This window comes from Tympanuchus pallidicinctus, unplaced genomic scaffold (genome assembly GCF_026119805.1).
Source record: "Tympanuchus pallidicinctus isolate F22 unplaced genomic scaffold, pur_lepc_1.0 scaffold10, whole genome shotgun sequence".
NCBI lineage: Eukaryota > Metazoa > Chordata > Aves > Galliformes > Phasianidae > Tympanuchus > Tympanuchus pallidicinctus.
In genome coordinates, this window is record NW_026294619.1 from 17237818 (window position 1) to 17265433 (window position 27616).

A 27616-nucleotide genomic window follows, 5' to 3' on the forward strand; every position below is an offset into this window, starting at 1 on the left:
CAGGAGAGATGTGAAAACAAAGAAAGGCAAGAGGAAACCTTTTGTTATTAATCATCTTTCTTATCACACTTTATAAGCACTGTATGATATGCGGCAGAATATGGGGAACTCCTCTAGATTACACTGAGAGTGATCAGATTTATTCTTTGAAAGCTTAGTATTATGCTTACCATATTCAGAAAATAAGGCATTACTTTGATATTGATATTTTACAAAGATTCACTAAAATTTCTATGTTGTCTTCACAACTTTCAAAGGAAAATATTCCAAAATTGAGCACAAGAAACACTGCACCTGATAAACAATACCCTACAATGAACCTATTCCAAGGTTGGGGAAAGAAAAAGTTACCCTGGCAATTTTTACTGGAAGGATGAATAGTATTACTATGTGGTCTGTTTGCTTTATTAGACTGTTGATGCAACCTTGATGTAACTTTTGTTCATTGACAATATAATACCTATAAATCATGAAGTGATACAGCTTCACAGGAAAACATGAAAAGATTTTTTTTGTTGATAGACTATTTTGATGTTCAACATCAAGGAGACAGCCACCTTAAGGCAAGTCTGAGCATTTTGTTCAAAGGGAACTTATGAGGGAGTTAAGACCTCTAGTATGGATTTGAGGACAAGATCTTACCTGAAAAGAGAGTTCATTATGGATCTTTCTGAAATACAAAAATGGCTGAAAGACAAAGGTGACAAAGCGAGCGCACACACTGTGTGCATATAAAACTAAATGGAAGTCCTTTACTATGGATCAAACAATTTCCACTTGTACTGCAAAACTGCTCAACAGGGAAATACAGTTGCATAGTTCTTGAACAGGATAACCTGAGTAGGAGAAATATAAAGGAGCAAGAAGAAAATGTGGAGGAGTTAGTCTATCCTTTCCTTAGAGACATTAAAAACAAACAAACAAACAAACAAACATTTTTAATATGGAAATAACTGATTTAGAATATTTCATGAACATAATCAAAGAAACTGCTTGATGTTTTAGTCAGATGACTGATGATTCAGCCACGCCATTTAGATTCAGGGCTAATAGATGTTTCACTGCTTCTCCACAGACTTTGTCTACAACAGAGACTCCTAACATAAAGATGTGTAGTAAGCATATCTAATGTTAGGTATTGAAGATGGCTTTATGTGAACAGTTTTTCCAAGCAGAACAAGGTCCTTCACACAAGTGGACACCTAGTATTACATATAAAGGTTGAATGTATCTTGCCAAATTTCTTGTGTATAAAAATTTAATTGGTCAAGTCTAAACCAACTGTCTCTCTACAGCAACTGGGCAGAAATAGACAATTGTAAAAGATGCATGCATTAAAAAACCTTTGAAGCTGCCTATTTTTCTGAGTTGGCTGCAGATGGAACAGGAACAGAACTAACTCTTGGACAGCTGGCCTTCTTTGAGACAGTATTTCTGATAAGGTACAAAGAAGTCATTAGTGCAGGAAAGAAAATGTTCTATGAATGCTTGATTTGGCGTTTTTGTTTGTTTTGTTTTTTTAACCATTTGTAAAGCAATGTGAGTAAAAAAATGATCTATGACTATTCTTAATCTCTGATATTTAGGTTCAAGGGAAAGAAATCTCGGTTTTACAGAACAGACTCCCTTTTGAGGCCAGGGTTCCACAGATCTGTACAATATACAATGTTGGAAAAACATCAGTAAACTCTGTTTGCATCAGTAAACACTGCTGCACTCTTATCCACATGAAAAATTTGGAAACTGGAAGAGCATACACATACTGTCAATAGTGGGGGTTTTTGCTTAACTCATAGACAGTATTATCTTCACATTCCTTAGTAAAGCATTTCCACCTGTCTGTTTCCAGAGCATAGAGAAGGAAAAAGAGAGGGGGAATCATCTCATTGAAAACAGCTCTTGTTCTATATGCATTCTGCTGATTCTTGTGAACAGTGATGGCACTTGAGGAGATGACCTCTCTGTAATGACAACTTCTATTTTATAGATACAAAACTATATTTCATTTTTGAAAATAAATATAATATTTTTATGGGAAGTTTTCTTCGATTTGAATAGAAGCAGTATTTCAAATGTAACATCACTGAAATTACTGCCAAATTCAGGTGATATGGTTTAGTTTGGTTTCAAGTATTTTCCTAATCCATGTGCTGATTCCATAGTAACATATTTTATCCTGGGTTTACTCTTTCCTCTGTCCACCAAGCTCCACATCAAAACATTCCAACTTTCTTGCAAATTAATAATTTAAAATGAAAGGAATCTGTCATTCTAAAATGGGAGAAGACAAGAAACATTCTCTGGAGTGCCCATTTCCTTGATTTAACTTACAAATTCATAGCCTAGTGACAAAAGCTTCTTTGTCTGATGCTGTAGCAGTATGCTGTTTAGTAAGTAGGGCAGTGTATACATTTTTACATACAGAGTTTGCTATCAACATTAATAGACAACATAAAACTAGGATAATGAAATAGAAATGTATAACTTTTTAAATGTTATATCTTCATGAACATGATTCTTTTTTTACCATTTTAAAAGTGCTGGAGCACAGATATCATAGAATCTGAACATCATCAAACATTATCTGATGTCACTTTCTACTTCAAATAGTTCAACCTGACACTCTGTTTGGTTTACCCTTTGCTAAGATGGAGGCTTTACTCTGAAATGACCTCTTTGGCTTTGCAGTGAATTGTTTTAGTAAACAGATGGATCATTTGACTCAAAGAAAAAAATAGTAAAATATTCATTTAGGCCTGCAAATCATTTTTCTGAATGAGAACAGTGAATTTGAAGTGCCTGAGGCTTCAAACCTTTCAGGAGTTGGAATTCTGCATGAAATTGGGCTGTTAGTATCTTGCCTTTACTTTATGTGATTTATTCTGTGTGCTCCATACTAGAGAACCTTTAATTCCTTATTGTATGGAAACAGGAGGCGTATTTGTTTCACTTTACAGGCAGCCTTACTGAGCAACGTGTAGTTGTATTTAGTACAACTGTGGTACATATTTCATTAAGTCGTTTGTTTTCCAGTCTTACCCATAATCAACTGAAAGATATGAAAATTCCCTTAACTCTTGTAATTAGGAACACAGGCACAAGTCTATAAATGGAAGAGGTATGAAAGCAAGAACTCTTCCCCATTTTGTGGGTATGGACTATCACATTTTGGATCTATGTTCATTTTTGTCAGTAGAATAATCTTTTGCAAGCTGTAGCATGGTTATAGTTGCAGCCACAAAGAAAACGTTTTAAATTAGTTGAAATATATAAAATCTTTAAAATACTGATGCTCATCTCCAAGCTAAAATATTATTTAGTATCAGTTGCATGATCTGTAGCATGTGAGATAGAAAAGACCACTTGATCAATGAGTATAAATTTATGAAAGATATTCGAATTTCATTAATTTAACCCCTGTGTTAGGCTCACTGACGCACACTTTTCTCTGCTTAAGGCTTCCAGAAAAGCATTCTTTACAGGAATCAAGAAATGAAGGTTTCACTTCTTCCCTTGATTATTCAGTACCATGTAATCGTCAAATATTTTATTGGTAAGTTAGGTAATATGCCTATTGACAAATAGATTGTTTTTAATAATAGTAACACCAATAAGAACAATAATAGTAATGTTTGTAAATATCAGCTCAAGAAGCTTGTACCTAATTTTAAAAATAGAGATCTATTTTATACATTCTCCTAAACTTGTGAAGAGTTTGGCAGAAACACATCTAAAAAGCTATTTATCTGTGGCTTTTTTTTTCCACTAATACAAAATGGAATGTTCCTTAATTTTTCCAGGATGGGAACCACTCTCAGGCAGTGGGTTGTCACCTCAGGCTCTTAGGACACAGAAGGTGCAGTAGATACAGAAATCTACAATTCTCTAAGGATTAGCCTAAATCTACACAGTAGTTTAAAATGCTAATGTTTGGCCTTCACATGTTTAATACCACCTCAACTTTTCATTTATCATTTGAATCCAATGCCATTTTGTCAAAAGTTTTAGCCATCTGAAATTATGTGTCAAAACAATACGATATCATGTGTTGATTCAAAATTTGTCTTGTGAAAACATTTTAGATTATTCAAACTCAATTCATACTTCTCTTGGAATAAAGTAGTCTCTTTTTTATTGTTAAAAATACTCTGTGCTCAAACATGGAGAAGATAGGCTGGCTTTGAACAAAAGCAGCTCTCCAGAGAAATGTATGTCCATATTGTAATCAAGAAAATCCTTCATGTCTCTTGTTAATTGGTGACTTTCCCTGCATATCTGATGGGAAGATTTATGGCTTTGAGCAAAAACCTCTTTCAAGGGATTCTTAATAAAGGTTTAAGGATGGGATTTTCAAGAATACCAAGGGGAGTTCTTTTGAAAGCAGTTGAACCCTTCCCCCGCCATCAAAGCACATTTGAATCTCTCATTTATGTTTCCAAGAAGTCAAATTTGGGCCATGTTTATAATTTTGCCCTGCGCTCAGAGAAAACTGAATGACAAAACCAACAAAAATATCCAAAACCTACTTTTTTTATCAGTACTTTGCCTGTTTATGGCAATTTTAAGAATTCTAAGAAAGCAGCTGTGAAACATGGTATGGCACTTTTAAAACTGTTATTTGATGAATTCTCTGGTATGGAAGATATTGGTGTGTTTGATATTTATTCATAAAAAGTATTAATTAACTCCTTGGGAATGGGTAGTATCTCACTAAGCTTTCACTAAGACTTCAGCAAGCTGGGCAGAAAAAGTCTCAGGCTGATCTTTAATATTTCCTTCTGTTCACTTCCTAACAGATCTTTTACTACGTGTACACTTAACTGTCTAAACGATCATTCCCATTTTCTTAAAAACTACTAAAAATATTGACCAAGAGTATCACTTAAGTCCTAGTGTGTACTGCTTTAACAGTGGCTTCATTCTGTAGTTACTGTCATGTACTGTCTGGGTAAAATGTAGGCCAAGAGCTTTACAGTTCTATCTGAAACACAGAAAATCTAACATGACTATGCTGTTAAAATCTTTGTAGTCTTGATTTCCTGACTCAGAATTAACTTCTTGAAGTAAAATGGACATCTGTTGGTACTTCCACTTGTTTCATCCTTTAGCCTTGGAATTTTTCATAGAATTTGTGACTTCAGCAAATGCTTGAGAAATCTTGAAACTTCTTGAGAACATTGTAAAAAGTTTGGTTTTGTTTAAAATCAGTACGGTTGTTTTTAAATAGAATCCCTTTACTGTGCACTGGTAGAAGTTTATGGTGGCTTGAAGCTTCCATCTTTAAACCAGACTTAGAACTCTAAATCACCTAAAAAGGAAATCTAAAGTTGACTTTTACCAACTTACTACCAGCAGAGGGCATTACAGTGTAATTCACAATAAACAATACAACATTACTTTTTGGAAACAATCCAGAAAAGAGCAGACAAAAGTACACGGGAGTTTTGATGAGGATTTTACTGAAAGATGTGTGGGTCCTAAAATAATGTTGATGAAATTACTGCTGAAAGATACTCCCATTGTAATCATAGATCTCAAATCTTGTAAACATCGTATGTTTCTTTAAATCAAAATACAAATACAAGCAGTACTGCATACCAAAAACTGACATAAAGAATAAACATAACCTACTTTCTTAAAATTTGGGAAGCAAATTTAAATTTTACAAAAAAAAAAAAAAAAGAAAAAAAATCAGTAAAGAGAACCAACTGTATGTGAGAACATAGCCTCTCAAACTTCTCATGTGAACAGTTTCCCATCCCCATAGCTAAGAAAGGGTCCCTCAGTAGTGCATTTCATGGCAGTATGCAATGTTTCAGTATTGCAAACCTTTTTAACACCAATGCCTTGCTGTTGCTCTTTTGTTCACCTACTTAAGGAATACTGCTACAGGGATCATAGGTGGAAGATCCCTGGTAATATTCTCCCCTGTTGTGGTCTATAAGAATTTCACCTGGGACTTCCTTTGGTTTGAGTATATATTTTATTATAGTCTGATATTGCTATCTGAAATACTATTCTGTTCTGCCCCTTTCAAGTCTTAAGATTTAAAAAGCATTTTTTTTCCATTTTTTTTGTATTCTCTGAGGTTAGCTATGAGTCCGTGCAGCTCTGATGGTGCCCTTGAGCTAAAAGTAGAATGTTTTCCCAACAGTACAGTTGAGGGTAAATGCAGATAAATTGTGTCTACTCAGTAATAACTTGGGAATTACAAAACTTGTTCATTTACATAAAAGAGAAGGGGAAGTTTTCAACTCTTCTTTTAAAAGGAGAAGGCTTCATTTTTATTCCTCTACCAATAGTAACTGTGTAATTTACTCTTGTATCTTCTCTGTGAAGAAGTGAGAAAAGAGAAAACTGGAATTTATACATGTGATCCTCGCTTACCATCATGCTGTCTACTCTGGAAGGTTCTCGTTATGGCACAGCAGAAATGGCACTGACTTGCAAGAGGCAGTCAGCACTCCAAACCTTTCACAAACTTACTAATTTTCAAATGTCCTTTTTTTATGCCAGTACAGGTTTTTTTGTTTGTTTGTTTGTTTTTGTTTGTTTGTTTTTGAGAAAGAGAGAGAGAGAGAGAGGAACAGCTGCTGGCTTCATATTAAATGACAGAATCTCCGGGAAGAAGAGGAGGAACACACTGACGGCATGTCTACACAGTCAGGAACAGATACTTAAGTGCTTGCTCCTTGCACACTGAGAGCCAGGCACACAGAGCCAGCTGCAGCACAGCAGCCATGTAGCTGTGTTATTACAGTAATGAGCCTGAGTTAATAAGGCCTGTTGAGACACAACCTGTGTTAGCTCAGCCTTGGCACTATGATAGCATATTTACTCAGCTTCTGGATTGGAGCTGGCTCGTGTCAGGCCGTCTCAGAGAGTGGGAGGAATAGTTGTGTTATTGGATGCTACTAACTATGTAGACATACCCTGACAGATTTGTCCTTTGGGAGGTTTTAAGGAGAACACATGCAAGACCAGTTTTCTTTTTAATGAAATATTTAGCTGATTTAGCTGGGGCCCAAGGCCTTTCCTCATGGTAGTTTTTGGTTGTTTTTTTTTTTTTTTGTTTTGTTTTTAAATTCTGAAGGCAGCCTGACCTTCTGTGAGGAGATGCACACAATATGGAAGCCTGGTACTGCTGTTTCCTGCACAAAGCTGGAAGGAACTCTTTTAAAAGAAAACAGCCTATTGTGTTCGTGGGTATATAAGTCTCACTGACAGCATCCTCTCCCTCAGCAGCAAACCTTATTTGCCCTGCAGATTCTATCCTTTAGCACTGTCTTCAGCTGAACTTTATAATACATTTGACATGGGCCTTTCTTACCAGAGTCCAATAAGACTTAGACCAACAATTTTGGGGGGATGGGGGAAAGATAGTAGAAAGAAAACCTGAAAGTAACTCCAGATCCCAAAGAGGAGGAAAATTTCTAGTGGTGAGAAAACTTTTATGGTCTAGCAGAATCAGATGTTTCTGTTACACAGAACTGAGCTCTCTGTTTTCTGGGTGGAGGGTTAAATAATTTGTGTACCTTTTTTTTTTTTTTTTTTTTTTTTTCCCGTGTTGCTTACTTCATGCAGTTTGGTTTTACCTAAACACATTTAATACATCTTCATACATTCTTGATTTTGTAATTAAACTAAATGATACATGTTTTCACAGCTCTCTGAAAGTATATTTTTAAGAGCTTTTGATATGGATAAGGATTGCTGAAGTATTTGCATCTTTTCTTCAATATTTCACCTATGGTTTTCTGCAAATAACAATAGATTGTTTGTATGTATTCTGAATGTGCAGAGAAGGCTAAGATTGGGCAAGCCCTTACACGTAGAGGATGGCACTTCCACTTGTTCATTAAAACAGACATATTACCACTTCAAGCGAAGCATACTGCTGGCATAAGATTTTTGCTCTCCTTCCAGTAGCGTACTGTGCTTACTGACGGGTAGTGTGCACTTCTGACACCAGCAAATAAGCACATCAGCTTAGGGCAAAGACTTGTTTTTCCTCTACCCATTCTAGTCACACAGGGCGCACTGAAAAAATTCAGGGGGTGTAATAAAATACATGCTCTAGGCATTAATATTGGATGTCTCTATCATTTGTAGTCCTTACTTTTTCCCTTCCTCCACTCAGGGGCAGAACATAATATTAAAACCATAGTAAGCATTTTTTTTTAATTAAAAGAGGTTAAATATATGGGATCAGATAGGCTTTCATCATGCAATTATGAATTGTATGCTGGTTATTTTAAATTTCAACATGCAATTGAAAATTGTACTGTGCGAGCTGGCTTGGGTATCTGCTTTGCATTTGACTGAGTTAATTCACTGCAGGTATTCAGCTTTAAGTGGCGTCTGCTTTAAATATGTGCAGTAATTCAATCAAAGAAATAAGATGGATAGTTTATGTAATCCTTTTCATCTCCAGATTGCTAAGGTTAACCTTAACTATTCCTGAATTATAAATGCGTACAGCAATCCTGAACTAATACGCGCAAAAAAAACTTTTTTGATGGCCTGTTGAAAACCATAGAATAGTTCCTTCTTTCAAAATATAATTGAAGGAACCTACAGGCCCTGTATATCATTCCTTCCACTTATTTGTAATCTTAAACAAAAGTTTGGAGCAACTCATTTAAAACAGTCATGTGTGGTAATATTAAACCCTTCCTCTGAGCCAGGAATGTAGGTAATTTTCAGAATTTTGGATGCACCATCCTTACTGCCCTTTTTGGTGCCAGCAGATTCTGTCACATAAACAGGAACCCAAAGGCAAATATTACAGAACAATAACACTCTGTTGAAGCCTTCACAATTTATAGAGTAATTAAGTACATTTAACAATAAAGAATAATTTATCTTTTAGCTTGTTAGTTCATTCAATGCCATTTGGATGGGTCTGCTTGCTAGCTCCCTTACAGGCAATCTGAATGATCCACTAGGTGACACCCTCAGACTCTTCCTACATTCTGTACGGAAACAAGGAGACAGTGAGTACTGAATAGCTCATGCGTTAAATTCTAAACCAAGTACTGAGATTTCAGGGACAAGTCTGTCTTTGTTCAGTAATATCAGAGATAACACTGGTTTTGAAATAAACACTGTGTTGTCTGTATATAAATTACATATTAAGCTGATTAGCATTTTATCATTATCAAAAACAAAGCCATAGAAGAAAAGTTGCACATATTATTTCCTATAATTATAATAATTTTAAAAGACATTTGAGCTGGTGTGCTGAGTAGGCTGAATAGAAAATATGCCTTTAGCATTTCTTACTGGAGGAACAGAAAGAATGTAGCTTTAGTGATTTTTTTTTTTTTTCACTGGGGATGTGCTATAGCACCTTTCTAACAGAAATAAAAAGCCACATGCACCCTTAATATAAAAAAGTATTAAAGAATAAACATCAATGGAATTTTTCATGTTTATGCCAATGGTGAATTTTTCTTGTATTCCTTTATGTTGATAACAACGCTTTATAAATCCTTTGAAGAAAGGATCTTTTGTCATGTTGTTTTTATACACCTAGAATAATGAGGCTTGAGCATATTTAAAGTCTCTACCCATGAATTCAACATAGCAAATAAAACCTTAAATCTTATTGCTGGTATTCCTAACTCAGTAATAACCATGAGTACTGTTCTAAGTGGTGTATTGACCCAGTGTAGTTCAGTCTGAAGTCTGAATTCACTAATTGTGCAATCAAGTGCAGCATGAAAGAAATAGGAGCTGAAATAGGAGCTGCATATCCAAATTAATATAAATAAAAGACAAATCATCTGAAGGCCTTAACAATCAAATGCAAGAAATTATTTCTTTGTTTATCATGTTTAAACAGTGACCATTCAGGTCAAGAAAGAGATATAAATTGACTAATACTGAGATGGAAGTCACAACGTTTTTTGTTAAACATATTAATAATCCCAGTTTATTATACAACTGCAGACTTTTGAGAGATTAACTGGGAAAAAAAAATAGAGGAAAAAAAAGGAAGAGAAAAAGGAAAATATACATGGAATTACATGAATTACTATGAGTGAAATGAGTTACTGTAGGTAAATGGAAAAACAGCATTGGCTCCCTTTGTGGGATTCCTGAATCTGTAGCCTGATCATACGAAAACAGACCCAAAGCCTTGAACCAGGTACCATTAAAATCTTCAAAAAAAACTGCTGTGAAAATAGAATAATTTGTACAGACACCTTTACAATAATCTAAAGGACAACTAACAACACACTCTTATCTGAACTAGCTCTCTGTGAAAGCTTAATTGTACCATATAAAATAATGTCATACTTGTTGCCAGCCTCAGAATGCTTAGAATGATAAATTTTGTGTGTATATATGCATACATGTGCAGATGTGATTGTATAATGTACACACGCACTCACAGAAGTATTCCTGGCAGCTAGCTCATGGAGATAACTGGAAGGCAATGTGGTAGTTTTAAGACCAGGAAGGTAAGAGTCACTTGAAGTTCAAAGAGGTTTTTGTAGAGAGGGTAAAGTTGGCCCCGTATCACAACCAAGACAAGATGTACGTATGATGCCTTTAGAGAAAAGCAAGCTGGGATCTTAAGTAGTTACAAAAATTCAAGTTCTTCTGAGTAATGTGGAATAAATAATCTCTAAAAGCACATTCTCTCTTGTGTCAGAGGCAGCTCTGATTTCAGTCACTTTGAGGAAAGAGTGCCATCTGCTGAATCACAATTATCATTTCTAGAGAACCTTAGAGCTTTTCCAGTCAGAGCTCAGTGTCTCAAACACAGGCAGAATATGTAAATTTGTGCACAGGCGTACTGCCCCTCTGCTGCCATTTGTCACATGGCAACAAACTGTAACAGAATATTGTCAGGAAGGCCCAACCTCTACTGCCATATCACCAACGTCTGCCTCTGGCGTTGTGGGCCAATAGAATAATCTAGGAGGCATTACTTTTGGAGCAGCCCTCGTATGTATCTGTGTAAGTTTGAAATATGGATGGGGTTTTGTAACAACATAAATATTAAACCAAAAATCCAGCCCTTCAACTGTTATATATTCAGTACTGTAAGACATTTAAATAAAAATGTTAAATGCTAGAAATTGGAGCTAATATTCCACTGCACTGAATGCAGTAAATGGGTGTTATTGTACAATCAAATGCATACATTTTATTTTCTAAAGTCTCAGAATTTACCTGTGTTTTTAAAATCTGCTTAAATACACGACTTTGTCAAAAGAAATGTGTTACTTCTCTCTGTGCTTTTTGGGATGAAAATTATCCATTGATAAATTCTAAAATGGAATGTAGTTTTACAGATATATACGTATATACATACATCTCAGCATCAAGGACAAGAGGGATGCTCTAATAGCACACGTTTTGTAAGAACATCTGCAGAATTAAAGATGTCAATTACTTATAAGATATTCTAATGAAGTTTTGTAGGCTTACAATTTGAAGAGATTCACTGAACTGTGCAGCTGTTATACATTATTACAATCTAAAAGAATTAAAAAAGATAATTAGACCAGTATATATCCACTCCCATTAATTTTTCTGAAGTAAGAAACCACTGACAGCTAACCATTATGCTGAGGAGTATTTGAGAGAGTATGAACAGAACAAGTTTTGGAAGCTCTGGTGTACTTTCACTCTGGGTGCCTAATGTACAATGGATTCACTAGTCTCAAAGGATAAAGATTTCCTTACAGCAATATCAACTATCTAGCATCTCTGATAAAGACAGGGCAGTTGGGGCACAAAACACTTAAAATGCTTTATTTTACTCTCACCTCATGATCAAGCGCTAAGGCCAGCCAAGCTTCAGAGCCTTAATCCACTCTTGTGGATTACAGCGCTCTGGATCAGGCTGCCCAGAGGACATTATGGAGTCTTCTTCGGAGATATTCAAAACCTGCCCATGTGCTTTCCTGTGTAACCTACCATAGGGAACTTGCTTTAGCAGGGGGTTGGACTGAATGACATCCAGGGGCCCCTCCAGCCCCTGCGATTCTGTGATTCTGTATTTAGAATACCACTGTATCTGAAAGAAAATTAACATCCAGAATACAAGACTTCAGTACAGCATTACCTGCCTGTTTTTTGCATGACCTGAGAAAAAGAGTGCATGGATCTAGATGCTTGTTATTTCACCAGTATAAAGGAAATAGATTTATCTTGAGTAGAGAATTAGTAAACACTTTATTTACCTTTTCTCTACAGCATATATGCTTACAACCAGATATAAAGTAAACGGATTCATTTATGTTGATATTCCATATATACATCATATAAATGAACTTAAATGATTTTTTAAGATTATGTGTAGTATTTACAGCTTCATTTAAATACCTAAAAATGATACAAGTAAATGGATATATGTATACATCAATTATATGAACATATGCACATTCACAGAATATGTAAACTCCTTGTAGAGTGACCTGCTTGCAGAATCACAGTTTTGCCTTTTTTGAGAGAAGCAATAGATTAAAATATGTAATCCAGCAAAAGAAAAGTGAGCCTGTCAAGCATTGATAGTAGTATCACTACAGAAGGAGTAACAGAAGTGCCCTCAGAATTTTATCTGTGGTGGTCTTGTTTTCTTTTTTTTCATCCTGGAGACTAGATAGTCTGGGCACCAAGGCAGTTCTGTCTATACAGGAACTGGAACAGAGACTTGAAGAGGATATGAGATCCCAGTCATCAGAACTTTTTATAAATGAGGTTAAAATACTTTTGCTGTTGAGAGTCTAAATATCTGACCCTGCCTTGGAACAGGGAGGTGAATTACATGACTTCCTAAGACTTCTTTTCAGCCCTGCATGTGACTCATATTTATCTGCTCAAAACAAAACAAAAACGAATTCATTGAAATCTCAGACTTTTCATTAGGGTTCAGGGATTATCCAGGACCTACTCCATGTTCTTGCTGTGTGTTTTAATTCTGGAGGTGCTATTTAAGTTGTCTTTCATAAGGCACAGTATGATTGTGTGAGGACAGTGTTTGAGCTGAAGGAAATATTGTTGGTGAGGTATAGCTTGAAGAAATCCCTCTGAAGAGGGGAGGTGCTCACTGTGGAAAGTAGACTAACATAGTTTCAGTGCACTCACAAGAACCTTTTTTGTTGGACTTTTTCTCCTATGCCACAGTGAGGGAGGTAAAACAGGGCAAACTTCATGGCATGCTGTCATGAGTGTGACGTGACTGATGGAAGCTGTGACCGTCAGAATCTGTTTGGCTGATAACAACGCAGGGTGCGTATAAATCCTACTACGGGAAATACAGTAAGGTTCTTGCTCTGGAGTTTTATTATCTTGCTGCAAGACTCATTTGTAATGGGGTTAATATCTTCAACATGTTTCTTGGAAATTAAATTTATTTTTTACATCTCATTCAGTCCTTACAACTTAATGAATCAATCCTAGAAATACATGGAGCATTACTGTAAAGCGATGGTACTGCCATATGTTGGGCTTGTCTGATAGCAGACTTTCTTCCAAGCTGCCCTACCCTTTCCACCTACGGCATTAAGCCTCCTTGCTCCACCAATAACTCTTATGCCACCAGATAAAGCCCATAGGGGCTACACCACGCTGATCATGGTGTAGGGCAGCTCACAGGCCTCTGTGCAGGACTTGGCCTTGCACTTACTTGCAGAACAGTGATCTGATAAGGCTTATGCTGGATGTGTGGCCTATGCCTGTGGCACAGCCAGGCCTTGTTGCCAAGGATCATTTGACAAGCCACAGCCGCACTGCCCCATTGGGAATACCAGGCCACGCTGTGTCTGACTACATAGACCTGTATTTGTTATGCCGCCTGAGAACGCAATTGATAATTATGGCAGGGGACAGGGAAGGGAAAGTCAGGGAAGCCGTGACGGGAAAGCAGGGCTTCTTGGCCCTAAAGGTGTTATGTAGCGTGGGGCCACGCTGCCTTGGGATGAGGGTGTGTAACCCTGCAGGATTTCCCAGCAATTGCAAACCACGCTTTCAGTAATCACTGAACGAGGCCTCAACAAACTCGAGGCTATTTCAAGCCTTTGGGATCCCGGACGCTTGAAGGGTTTTATACGTTTGCTTGAGTTTGGAGCGGGAGCTGTTCTGCGAGCACTGCTGCCCACCCGCCTCAGGCAGCTGTCCCCCGCCCCAACGCAGCCCGACACCACGCCGAGGCGCTGCCGGGAGCAGCTTATGCCTGCCCGGGGCACCTCGGCCGCCCGCCGCGGGCCGGCACCGCCCCGCGCCGTACCTTCTGCGGGGGCGGGGCGGGCTGCGTAGGGCGGGGCGGGGCGGGGGCTGCCGGGTGCGCTGCGCCGCGGCGGGTGCGGAGCCGTGTAGGTGCGGCGCCTTCGCGGTGTCCCGCGGTGGCAGCAGAGCTGCGGGGGCCGGGCGGGGAAGCCCAGGGCGGCTCAGCGTGACAGCAGAAAGTTGAGCAGCTTGCTCAGGGGCAGGCGGGCAGTGCTCCTCCTCCTCCTCCTCCTCCCGCCGCCGCCGCACCGAGGGTGGGTGGGGGCGTCCGCCCGGGGAAGTTTTGCTCCTTCTCGCTTCCTTCCTTCTTAACTTGCCCCCCTCTTGTGCTCTTCTCCGGCGCTGGGGAGGAGGCGTGCGTGTGGTTCCCGCGTGCAGGGGGCGGCGGCGATGCTGGGCAGGGCTGGGAGCTGCCGCCGGGGCTCCCCTGCGTGAGTGCGGCCCCCGACGCTCCCGCCCCGCCGCCTTCCCCCGTGATGGGAGCGGGGGCCGCCGCCGCTCCGCCGCCGCGCTCTGCCCGCCTCCAGCCCCGCGCTCAGTGACTCGCGGGAAGGAGGGCAGCGGGAGCCGCTACGTGCGCGTCGCACCCGGAGCTCTTTGTTGTGCGCGTCCCGGGCACCGAACAAAGTCTCGGGCCGGAGGAGCAACTCGTGAGCGGCGGCTGCGGAGAAGCGAGGCTCTTTTGTGTTCTGCCGTCTTTGTGGATGGTCCTGGGAAGTGTCACGGAGGAACGCCCGGGCCGAGAGAGAGCAGAGCGGGGCCGGCGTGCGCCCGCAGCACCCGGGTGTGACAGTGCCGAGCGCCGCGGGATTACGGAGCCTCGGTCGCGTCGAGCCGCTGTGGGATTACAAGTGGGGGCTCTTCTGGCATGAGACTGTCTGCAGGCGCCACCTGAGGACAATGGTCGCGGAGTTTGCTCACTTTTACCTCTGTGGATTACTCTGCCTCGCCTCAGGTAACCGCCGCCGGCGGGAGAGCCGAAGGGCGCGGGACTGCGGCGGGTGGCAACGGGCTGCACCGGACCTCTCCGCGCTTCCCGTCCCGGCTCCGCCGGCGGGGCGCAGGGGCGGCTGGAGCCGGGGGTGGGGACGCGGCGCGTGGGCTGGGGAGGGCCGCTGGGCGCGCCCCGACGGTGGGGGCGGCGGGAAGCGGCTCCCTCCTCCCTCTCGTTCCGCTCGGCCGAGGCTCGGAGCGGGTAGCGGCCGCAGGTATCGCGCCTCTGCCCCGCTGCCGCCGTTACCGTGTGCGAAGGGCCGCCGCTGGGACGGGGTCTGCCTCGCCTCCCTCCTCGGTTAAAGTTTATCCATGTGTGTAAAGTGGAGTGTCAGCGTGATAAATGGGAGAAGGAGAGATGGCTGTGGAGATAGAGAGGATTAATGGTCATTAGTCACTGTTTGAGCGGGGCTTATGTGTGTTGGGGCATCTTATCGTGCCTGTTAGATTTAAGATAGGGCCGTGCTAATAGGGTATTGTTGATAGCAGATTGCGTTCGCCTGCAGATTCTCTCTTTAAGCTCCCTATCAAATTGTGGTGTTGAGGAATGCGATGGAGCAGCGTGTATAATGACTTCAGACCGGGTCCGGGTCCCTTCGCGTCGTGATGAGGCGCTCGGTGCAGCGCTCCGGGTTTTGCGCGTGTCTTAATCCGAATGGAGCGGTCCTGGGGGGATCTGGTGCTTGGCTCTTGTTTTCCTTTCTGCGTAAGCTTCCTGTTATTCTTAGGAGACGAGACCTATCTGTCTGCAGTGTGCCTCCACGCTCCCAACAGCTCCTTTTGTCACGTGTTGAAGTGAGCTATGACTAAATACAGCAAAACCTCGCGTTACACCTAATGTACGAGTCGGTGCCCAAGCTAACCTTAATTGATTTTTATAAGTTCGCTGAGGACCCTTTTGAGTAATTAAAGCTGTGGTAGTGTGAGACACCTGGTCAGTAAATGAATGAATGAAGTTTTTGAAAGCCTTAAGTACACTGCCTGAAGCTTTAAGTCTTAATTATGTCACTGAATGTAATAACTTATGTCTGTTTCTAGATGGTATCATAAATTTAACTATTACTTTTTTGCTGGTAGGTATTAGGTTTACCTCTGTGGCTTTGAGCATGGAAAACTTTGCCTTTCTCTCTCTTTTGAGAGCAGCTCTAACTCTGTTCACTCTAAACTATGTCAATTGTGCCAGCTTTGGCTTGCTCTTCTTGTAGTTGGTGACCCTGTACACACACACACACACACACACACACACACACACACACACACACACAAAAAAAAAAAAAAGGCACAAAGGTTGAAACTAGATGATCATTGTGGTCCTTTTCAACCCAGGCCATTCTATGATTCTGTGATTCTATGTTGCCTTTATTTAATGGAAGAAGCAGCAGGAATGGGCAGTCCTTTTTCCAGCTTGCTCTTGAAGTCTTCTGTACCAATCCTCCCTCATACATGGCCCCAGACACAGTGTACTAACTCCTTTTTGGACTGGGATATTCCTGATTCCAAGTTAAGCAACAGTTCTTCAGAGATTTTTTATTTATTTTTTTTTTATTTTCTCATGTGTCTTTCAAATAAATGCTGAATGTGTTTGTTGTGTTGGTGCTGCTGGTTTTTTGTTGTTTTCTTTTTTGCCTTGGGATAAGGACGTTTTCCCTAGTACTGTTGACTCCAGCTGAGTTCTTGGGGACAAAGAAACAAAGGAAAGTCATGAATGTTTGTGGAGGGCACTTTTTTTTTTTTTTTTTTTTTTAATTTAGCCTTGTAAGTAAAGCCAATAGCAAAGACAGAGACGAACACCAGAGGGGACTTTGTTCTTAGTCCCTCACCAGAAGGATTTCTCTTTCTCTAAGTTATGATGTGGTCAAAACAGTTGGTCTTGCCTGGAACAATAGGGATGCTAGAAACCTTAGGCGTGACAAAGTTGAGGGCAGATGGCCTTAATGCAGAAGGAAGGACGGGAGTCACCTATAGCTGTTTCTGCATGGATATCCTTTCAGTTCCATTGACAGCTGATCTGCTTGCAGGTTGATTGATCCTTTCCTCTCCTTTCCACTGAAGGTTTTCACTTCCCTCACTTGCACCTCATCTGAATGAAGGGGTTGTGTGGTCACGCTCTAAAGGGGATGTTGGGAACTTCTGCTAAGAGGTGGGAAATAACTGGCGGATGGGGAGCAGGGAAACCTTTACAATAACAAAAAGATAAGTAGGTTAGTGTTTGTTAAAACAGTAATTGGTAAACCACTTAGTATTTAAAACCCTTAATTCTTACCCTGATGTTGCCTCTGTGAAGCAACTTCTTTCATCTAAGCCTGTGGTTAATGAATGCTGCATAAATTTAAATTTTGAATCGTTTTGAACACTGGAATATAGGTGCTTATTCTAACAATGTAATTTCAGTGCTGCTTTGCATAAAGGTGAGAAGAAAAATTACTTTAAGTGGTACTTCTCTGGTATCCTTGTTTTCTTGAGTATTTACCTGCCTTCCTGCCCCTCTTCCTCCTTTCCTTTACAATCCGTTGAATTCTCATCTCTCCTTCCTCTCCTCAAAAAAAGAAAAAAGAAAAAAAAATAAAAATCAGATTGGTGTGTTTGGGAAAAGTTTTCAGTAATCTGCAGTGATGTGCAGAACACTTCTGCTGGGAATGGGAATGTCAAAGTTCTTTTTTTTCCGCATGCACATTTGCTGCTCTAGCAGTTTGTAAGGCTAAGTACATCACAGTTGATCTCCTGATCTCTTTAGAGATTTTTTTTTATATTTTTACATAATGTTTCACTGCATAGCTGGTTCCCACCTGCTCAGTGTGTTTTCCACCTTCCCAGTCTGCGATATCCCATACCAATTACTGTACTTCAAACAGGATTGGTAACCTTGATAAAGGGATTTTACGCTAGGTGAAATAGGGCCTCTTACAGAACTGAGGCATGGTTTCCATTGATAGTTCTAGCCAGTGGAGGGCAAAATTGTCTCTCATTCCTTTCTGAGAGAGTCATCTTCCAGTGGTTAGTAGTGTAAGAGTGTCTATGGAGTGTCCCTTAGGTCCTTTCCAGTTGGCTGATCTACCTATTGGATTAAATAGATCAGCAATTTCTCTAGCACATCTAAGATTGTTCTTAAAGAGGGAAGTTTCCCTTCTGCAATGAGAGCAATCTGTAGCCTTCATGAAGTGATGGTACTGGAGTATCTTGGGAAAAGTTTATGTACTTTTGTCTGAAAATTGTAATTGGATGGATAATAATTGGAGTAATAAAATTGGTTGCTCCAAAAATAGTGCCACCGGAGGTGACCTGCTGCTATTGCTGCTGTTCACATCTGCAGGTTGGTCTCCCCAAGCATTCAGCAACCACTGATGAATGTCACTGCTTCCACATGGAGGAATTCAGTGGCACATCTCTGCTTCATCCATGCTTCCATGTCAGCCACCGTTCTGCCAGACTGCCCCTCTGTGCCATCTGTCCCATGGCAACAACATGTAATGGAATATCTGTGGGAAGGTTCAACCTCTATTGTTATGACGATATGACACCAACACCTATCTCTGACTTCATGGGCAATGTCATGAAATGGGAAGGATTACTTTCAGAGTAACCTTCATTTAAAAAATAAATAAAGAATTTAAAAAATGTAATACACAGTAATTCAAAGGTTTCTGAATGTCTAAGTGCATGACCTGTAACTAAGTAATCCTTGAAAGCATTAAAGAAATCTGTGTTTTTACACCTACTCCTAATGCACTGTGTGCTGTTCTAAGTAGTTCTACTGTAAGAATGTCTAAGAAGGATAGCTGCTTGCAGTTTGAAAAGCTGGCCGAACTTGCAGTATGCTTAAGGAGTTCAGACTGTAAAAGAAATAGCCATGTACTGTTATTAATACCTTACTTGTGTTGGCACTTTCTCTAACTATCCAAGTTTGACTGATTGCTGCTCATCTGTGACAGTACTGATGTGCTCTGTTGAGAACAAAACTTCCCCCTTTTTAAAAAAAAATGCATTAGTATTATTTCTGTTATGTTTCAACTAGAGATGCTCTTTTCATTCAAATTAGTGATTAATTTGGATACCTATTTAGAAAAGGAAGACATCTAAACTGACATTTTTACTTGCTGTGGTCAGTGTTTGTTGCCAGATGTTTTCTTGGTGTAGTCCTCTACCAGTGTCCTGGATTAACATAGCATGAGGGCATCAGCTGTAAACTTTGCAGGACTGCTGTGTACAATCTGTAATAATGAGAAAACATTAAAGTCATATGGAGTGTACTTCAGAAGCTGCTATTCAGTCTGTGGGCTGAAGGTTCTGGTTTGTTCTGCAAAGACAGTTACAGTTACACTTATTACCAGAAATTAGCAGCACCTAGGAAACAGTACTGTTTAATTTCAAATAGTGACGTGTGGTATCCGTGCCAAATGATATGTCAATGTAAAATGCTCTGGAAGTGATTGCTGCAGAGGTTCTGTGGGGGATCAAAACCAGTCTTCATAAGAGGTACAGGTTAAAAATGATCTTTTGAGTCGCTTAACACTACGAAATCTGCTGCTGTACATGGGAAGAGCCTATTCTCTCTCTCTCAAGGAATACTGCTTCTGGTTTGGCTCTTAATTTTCTTAAATAACTGAGAGTTCTGTTTCACAATCCTAAACAAGTCTAATATTATGTCTCATTAGAGTATGGTTTTGTCTCATTAAAAAAATATACTGGAGTTAGCAAGTCCCATCACTTGTGCAGCTTCTAAAATTTATTTCTTATTTATTACCATCATCTTTAAATGTCCTGTATGAATAACGGCCACCTGAACTTTGACCATGGAAGCTATTTCAAAATCTTTTTCACAGAAACATAGAATGAATGGCGTGGGTTGCAGAGGACCTCAAAGATCACCTAGTTTCAACCCCCCTTCTGTGTGCAAGGTCAGCAACCACTAGACCAGGCAGCCCAGAGCCACATCCAGTCTGGCCTTAAATGCCTCCAGTTTTGAAGTATTTCTCTTTCATACTGAAGATTATCCTTGTCAGCGTGTTGAATCTCTTGTGTGTGAGTACTTATACAACAAGGAGCGTGGCTTTTCTTTGTTAATCGTTGTTAATATTTTGAGGTTATTCTGCGGTCAGGAAGTTAGTAAAAACCTTGCTCTTTCTAAGCAAAATAAAAGGCACTCAATAATTTTATATGCTGAGGTCCAGATACATTTTATTTGTATATTCAGCTCTATAACCTCGTTGGGTGGTGATAACCTTCCTTAACTTTTCACTAGAGTGCCTCTTCATAAATTGTAGAGTAAATAGTGAAATAGCTTAAGTAGTGACTAAGGTGTATAATGGGTACAATAAATTGTGTAAACAAGAGAAATAAGAATGTTTTCCTGCTGTTGACTAGAAGCTTGAATAAGAGGTCAGGTGAGTTGCAATATCTAAAAAAGTTAAGAGGTACTTCAGTTGGGCTGTTCTTCACACCTCCCTTCGTATGAGGACAAAAGTAGGCAATCTTAGTATTAGAATGTAGTGGTATCTTCCATGCATAGACGAATGCCTCTTGGCTGACAATTGCATCAGCCTTAAGTCAGTGTTTAATTGGTGTGGATAGAAGGGCATATTGTGTGAAGAAAGAGAATATTTTATGAGAACAGCTGTTTTCATCTGCAGGCTTGGGCTGTTGATGGTAGCCAGCCTACATTAAAATCTCGAAATTGAGACTCCGTACTACGGAAAATCAGAACAGGTAAAACTGAGGAGCAGCTAGGAGCCTAGTACTGTATTACAGACTTTCAGTCAAATGTGCAAGGTTCTATTTTTCTGCTCTTGTATTTATTTTTTTTTTCCGTGTTAATTGTCACAATACTGAAAGACTTGGGTCAGGAACTGTAAATTACTGTTCCATGAAAATGATGATAAGCTTTCTTGAATTAATGTGTTGGATTTAATTCTGGGTGCCAGTATTTTTCTAAGTTGACAAAATGCTTTTTGAATCATCAGAAAAATCATGTATTTAGCCACATAAATAGTAACGTTTGATTCCAGAGCATTTTTAAGAAATGAGAGGTTATGCCTCTCAAGACAGGAATGTTTTAGTTGGTGTAAAAACAACAACATAAAATTAACTGGAAGAAAAGGTAGGTAACTATTCTCAGTTATGAACCTGAAGTTCATTTTAGGTGTAAGTAGGAGGACAAATATCCTGCACATTGACAAAATCATGGATAGAGGGTAAGTGAAGTGTGAATAGTGCTGTGTGTCCCATGAACACCGAAGCCGTTTTTCCTTTGTGAGAATCTTCAGTGAGAAAACTGAATGGATAGCTGAGTAGTTTTTCTTTCACTTCTTTTTACCTGAAAAGAGAATTGTTTGGTTTTTTTTTTTGAGGCGAGAAATAGGAACTTGTCGAGAGGAGAATCTATGCATAGCCAGCAGAGAATGCACTCATAGATCTAAAGAAAGGATATGATTGGTTTATATATTTAAAAAGCAGCTTGAAGTCTTTATGCCTTTATGGTTTTCAAGCATATTTATATTTGCTTCTTCTATCGCTATCAAAGAACTGCCAGTAACTTGTGTACTTTGTAATCTAGCTTTTAGGGAAATGGTGTCAACTGATTGCTGCAAGAGCTTACAACTCGAGGATCTAACTTAGGCACATGCTTCACCTTCTGACATAGAAGTTCAGTGCATATATTTCTGTAACAGCAATAGCACTTCTCTCCATCTTATTCTTAGCACATTTGGTTTTGATCTTATTTTTTATATACACTCTAGGGTATCAAAACATGAGTTTTTAATAAAGATGTCTTAAGTATTCATCTTCACAGTTGGAATCCTGACATTCTATATAAAATACTTGTGTTAGCATGCATACTTTCTCAAAATAGTAACTATGTTGGTGGAGTTTTTTTTTTTTCTCAGTTGGCTTTCAAAAAAAATTCCGTAAGAAACAATTGAATTCCATACGTAAATAATGGGAGAGTCCCTCTGTGGATTAGCTTGACTGATGATAGAGGTAAATTCCGGAGTGTATGTTTACCTTGTGTTCTCTGCTGCTAGACTTTACACTTTCAGAGCAGCGCGGGGCTTTCTGTATTTTGTTAGATATTTATTTACATGTAGATAAATCACTAAAATAAAAAGAATGTTTTTATTTAAACATATTGTAAGCTCTCATTAGATGAAAATATGTGTGTAACATTATTGAAGTGACACAAATAACTTTTTGATCAGAAAGCATGTTTGTTTTCTGGACTGCTGTAGTTCTGAAGGACATATATAGTCTCTGAAGAAATGCCTAGTCAGATTCACAAAATTATTCAAATTGTCTTTAGTTGGCAAGTATTTGGTCAACATGTTTTTTTAAAATTCTTTATTTTTTTTAAATTCTTTTTTTAATTCTTTATTAATTCTTTGAATTAATATTTTGCTTTCATCTTTGATAGTTGAATATGCTCAGTTCTGAAATAGTACATCTTCTCAGACTTGGAATGCAGGGTGTACAATGGTGGCTTTCCAGCCAATGAAACCTGAACATCATCCTCAACAGCAGTGTGAGAGAACTGTATGGTCAATGCACTTCTTGAATTAACCCAGTTTTGCAGTCCTTTGTCGGCTTTCCCTTTAACTGTCTTCTATATAATCAGAATTTAAATTTCTTCAGTATTGTTGAACTATTTCGTGAGAGAGCACACTAGTATTGCATTAAATTTTGCTTGGCTGGCAGTTTTGTGCATTCTGAAATTTGCATACCCCCAGGCAAGATTTTGCATTCTGGGTTTAGTTATATTGCCTGCTATCTAATTACTTAAAATTACTTAACTGCTGTTATGTTGAAGGTTAGTTATATAAAACAGTTTACTATTTAAAATTCATATATAGAAGATGCTCTTTTTGTAATTTGCTTCTTCAGGAGCATAATAAACATCAACAGCTTCTAAGGTGAGAAGTTAGATTACAGTATATGACCAAGAATGTAGGCCTAGAGATGTATACAGTATGAACTCTCCTTTCTTTAGGAAGTAAGTAAAGAGGAAAAGAAATGGGTTTTTGATAGTAACCAGATGGGCATTCTTTAGAGAGGGCTTGGGTTTCAGGAAACACTAAAACTCAGATTCTTGTAATCCACGACACTGTGAGTTGTTGGGAACCTGCAGCCAAAATTTGGAGCCTCTTAAAATCAGTAATACCTTTTTGAAACTCTTGATTCTAGTGTTTAAATTAAATTGCGTAGAATGTTTGACTTTATTTTCAGCCATGAGTGTTTATGGATCATTGTGTATACTCAGCCCATGTGAAAATGAGTGATGGTGAATGTTTCCTTATGAGCCAATTAAATGAGAAAGCTATATTCAGCCTTAGCTGAATCTGCATGTATGTTTATGGATCTGTGTAGATTGAGAAGCCAGTCAAAGATGCATTTGAGCATCTATTATTTTATAAGCATGTATTTTTGCGTGTTTTCTAGGAATATAATTACATATTGTATTACATATGTGATTGCATATTCTTTTTCTTCTTGTTTTGTCACTTCTGTAGTACGTTTTACTACCTTTGGTGAAAAGCAATACTTTTCATTCTCTTATTGGCCAAATAAGCCTGAACATGTAAACCCTGAATAAGGATAGAAGCTCCCAGTTCCAAAATAGATTGTTGCCTGTACTTATTGCAGAGAACAAAGATTTTGGATAAAAAAGTTCTTTGGCATACTAGGCAGGTTCAGAAATGGGAATTGCAAATTCTGAGTATCTTCCCCATCACCTCCCACTCACAAAACAACTCTTAGTGCAACATTTTCTCTTGGAAGGCAGCTAGTGGCCTAAGTGCAGCAGTTGGCAAATACTTCATAAGGAAAGTGTTGCATAGTAGGAGGTGATAAAAAAGAAGATACGAAAAAAAATAAGTTTGGGGAACAAGGAGGAAAAAAAAGCTAGGCTGGGATGATAAGAAGAAATTATTTTACCTTTTGCCATCCAAAATAGGAGTTAGCACTGAGTTTAGGATGGCTACATTGCAGCAACAAAACATGAGAGACAACATACGGAAGTGTATCTAAAGGCAATCTTACCAGGCCATTGCTCTGGCACAGAAGTGATTGGCAAGGAGGCCTTGTGCAAGGAATGAAATCCTGTCTCTGTTAATGTGGAAAATTATGGCTTCAGCTGCAAAAGCTGTTAAAATTTGGAAGGAATTAGCATATTGCTTGCACTGAAGGGCACCTGGAGCTGAATGGCTGGGTTAAATCATTCAATAATGATTAATGAGATTCATTGCTTAGGTTATACAGCCTTTAAAAATTAAAAGGAATAATTTAAAACTAGATGCAGAGCAGAAAGAAAGATTCATGGCTACTATTTACCTCTTGAATGCAGAAGGTAGAGCTAAGTATTCTTTACCAATACAAGGAGAAATCTCTTAAGTGCCACTATTAAGTTTAGAAACTAAGAAATTAATTTCTGAATAGTTGATCTGTGTAATATTCTGTGACCATAATAACGTGAATGCAGCAACTGAGGTCGTCCAATATGAAAGAATGAGCAGGACTGAATTTTGCTGTTGGTGAGTACTTTGTTTATATATATATATGTGTTATATATATATATATACACACACACATAAATAATTTATATATATATTTTATTTATATATATATATATATATATATATAAATATAAAACCTGCAGGTAGAGTAATATAGTGGAAAAATAGAGGAATGAGAATAGAGACATACAGAGGACTTATTTTAAGTCTGTCAGCATGATTCTGGCAGTTACTGAGCTGACTGGTAATGCAGTTTGGTATCATATCAGGAATACTGTTTGAAATGTTCAAAGGCTGTCATTTCACAGGAAGCTTGTAGTGCTGATGTGAATATACTTCTGTTTACTTTCAGGTTTTTAGTGGAGAGAGCAGAGAAGTCCCTCCAGTAAGATGAAGCATGTGTTCATTAATATTTGTAGAACTGTAACAATAAAACAAGCACTGGCATAATCTATGATGCTACTGTTTAAAATAAGTGATCGCATTCAACGATTTCATAGAGGTGGACAGGAAGTGAAGTAGGCCCTTTTGGAAGTAGATGCAATTCCTCTGGGGCTTATGGCTACGAATACTAAAATAGAATTTACCTTTAAACTCTAGAGGTTGAGGTTCCCTAAATTGCATTGCTGAAAAAAATCTCTGTTGACAGCGTTTCTTGGCTTTTTATATTGCCGTTTTCCCCACTTACACGATGTCTGTCTTGGTTGTCTTTCAAATTTTGATTCACTTATTCCCTCAGTGGATAGCGAGCAAGTAAGAATTTTTAAAGCTAGACAATTGCTCCATTCTTGTCTGTATGCATCCATTAGCCTAATGTGGAATGAGAATGCTTAATTCCCTGCTGCTCATCCCCCACCTCATCCACCCTCTATCAGATGGGATTGTTTTCCCTGCTATTGCTGGTGCAGGTAGCCTAGAAAATCCAGCAGATTTAGGTTGACCTGATGCTTTAATGTTCTGACCAGCAGCAATGTATGCTTTTTACACAGGCAGCTTTTGTTTTTGTTGATTTTTTATTTTTTTTTTTCCGTTTTTATTATAATGTTCATTGGTGTTGCGAACATGTAACTGTGATTGATAGATTATGAATTTAGAAGAGAAATGCCTGTTTTAAGAGTGAAATTTGATTTTTATTTCAAAGAGATTGATTTAGTATCTTCCCTCAGATTATCGTATCATTAGGATTGGTATTTCTGTCTTTGCTAGCAATTTACGTTTTATTTTACATAAATTTACAGAACATACATCTTATTTGCTTCTTACCTTATTGCAGGAAGGAAAGCAGCAGTCTCGTAGCTGAAAATTCATGGTGGACAGTCCAGCATTAATTAGAAATAAACTGTGTTAGTCATTTCATTTGGTCATTTCATCACAATTCCTGTAGGGTTGCAGCTGATCACTTTGCGTCTCATTAAACTAAGTTTTGTCCCACTCACTGTATGCAAGTCAAGTAAAATGCCACATCCAGTTAATGAATCCTTTTGTTTGCAATGAGCTGAACGTGGCATTTGTTTTTGTTTTAGCAGACATGAAATCACAGGGTGTTGGCGACAAGTCCATTACTGGCGCTGTGCACTGTGTTTCTGAGGGCTCTTACTCCACCCAACACATTATGTGTGTGGACTGTGATGTACTTGTTAAGACTCGTTTTAAAATAAGGGATTCCTTGCTGAAAACAACAACAAAAAAACAGTAATACAGGGAAAATAACAATAGGTCCCTGTTTCATATTAGCAGAAATGAAAGAAGCAGCGACTCATTACTCTTGTGGCTTGAGGAAGAACAAAACCTGGATGAATTCTCAGCTCCTTCAAGTCAATGGAGTTCTTGCTGGTGATTTTGATTTTTACCTCTGGCTGTATGTCACCATGTGACTGTGTGGTATTACATAGATAAGAGCAGTAGAGGAGGGAAACAAAACAATTAAGCATGTCACTTGTAAACTTTGTGGAAAGTTTCAAAGATAATCAAACTCCACAATTTAGTATTCATTTTTATCGGTGTCTGCAAGGTTGGCTATGTTGCGTGTCCCATAGTGTTGGTGCTGTTGGTATATATTCTGTGAAACTCATTCCTTCCCTTATTGTCTAAAAAAACCACGTGTTTTTTTATCTGCTTCAATTGTTTTAATTTGCTTGACTAACAGCTTTTTCAAAACATTCAGCTTTGAATTCTGCTGTGCTATATAACATGCTCTTTTTCTCTGACTTAGCCAGGATTGTGAGAGAAGTAATAAATAAACCTTAAGACTTTTCATATGGATTCAGATTTAAAAACAAACAACAAAGCCAAAATAGAAGTAGTTCAATATTTTTGCTGTCTGCTTAGGTTTGAAAATTAATATGGAGTCTGGTTCCTAGCAGATACAATTTGGAGGGAACTATAATATATTGTAAATGAAACATTAAGCGCAGACCACTTCTTTAAAGGAAGAACGGTACTAGTTGTTTAAAATTAAAGCATGCTCATCAGCTTTTAGAACTCGCTATTTCCAAATCTTTATTTAATTTCTCTTTTTACAAGAGTTTTAAGAAGAAAGTCAGACTATTCCTGTGTGACTAGTCTGTTTTGGTTAGAAGTACCAGGTGTCTGATCAATAGCATGTGCTGGGAAGCATGAATTTCATCTCTGCGGAGACTTTAAATGCACTTATTTTAAACTTTCATGAGCTACAAGTTGTGTGTCTTGTTTTGTTTTCCTTTTCAACCGGGCAGTGCTAGGTAGAGTTTTGTTATTTCGCTGCAGATTTAGGACACAGATATGTACATATTTTTCTTCAGGCTTTTAAGGGCTCAATTTTAAGAGGTAGATCATTATTCTACGCATCAAAAGTGAAGGGTGATTAACTCCGTCTGGGTGCATGCAGTGTAATTTTA

General features: G+C 38.8%; 1 protein-coding gene across 6 annotated transcripts in view; it reads left to right on the forward strand.

Annotated features, from left to right (window-relative positions):
* Nucleotides 1–27616, forward strand: part of ROBO1 (roundabout guidance receptor 1) — a 690543-nt gene that overhangs the window by 373670 nt on the left and 289257 nt on the right. The window contains exon 1 of one of the 6 annotated variants that reach the window (XM_052666632.1): nucleotides 14332–15202. The exons of the other annotated variants lie outside the window; for them this stretch is intronic. Coding sequence (XP_052522592.1) covers nucleotides 15148–15202 — 55 coding nt within the window. The 5' untranslated portion in view covers nucleotides 14332–15147. Of the gene's footprint in view, nucleotides 1–14331; nucleotides 15203–27616 lie in introns of those variants that run through there. 6 annotated transcript variants of the gene reach the window in all.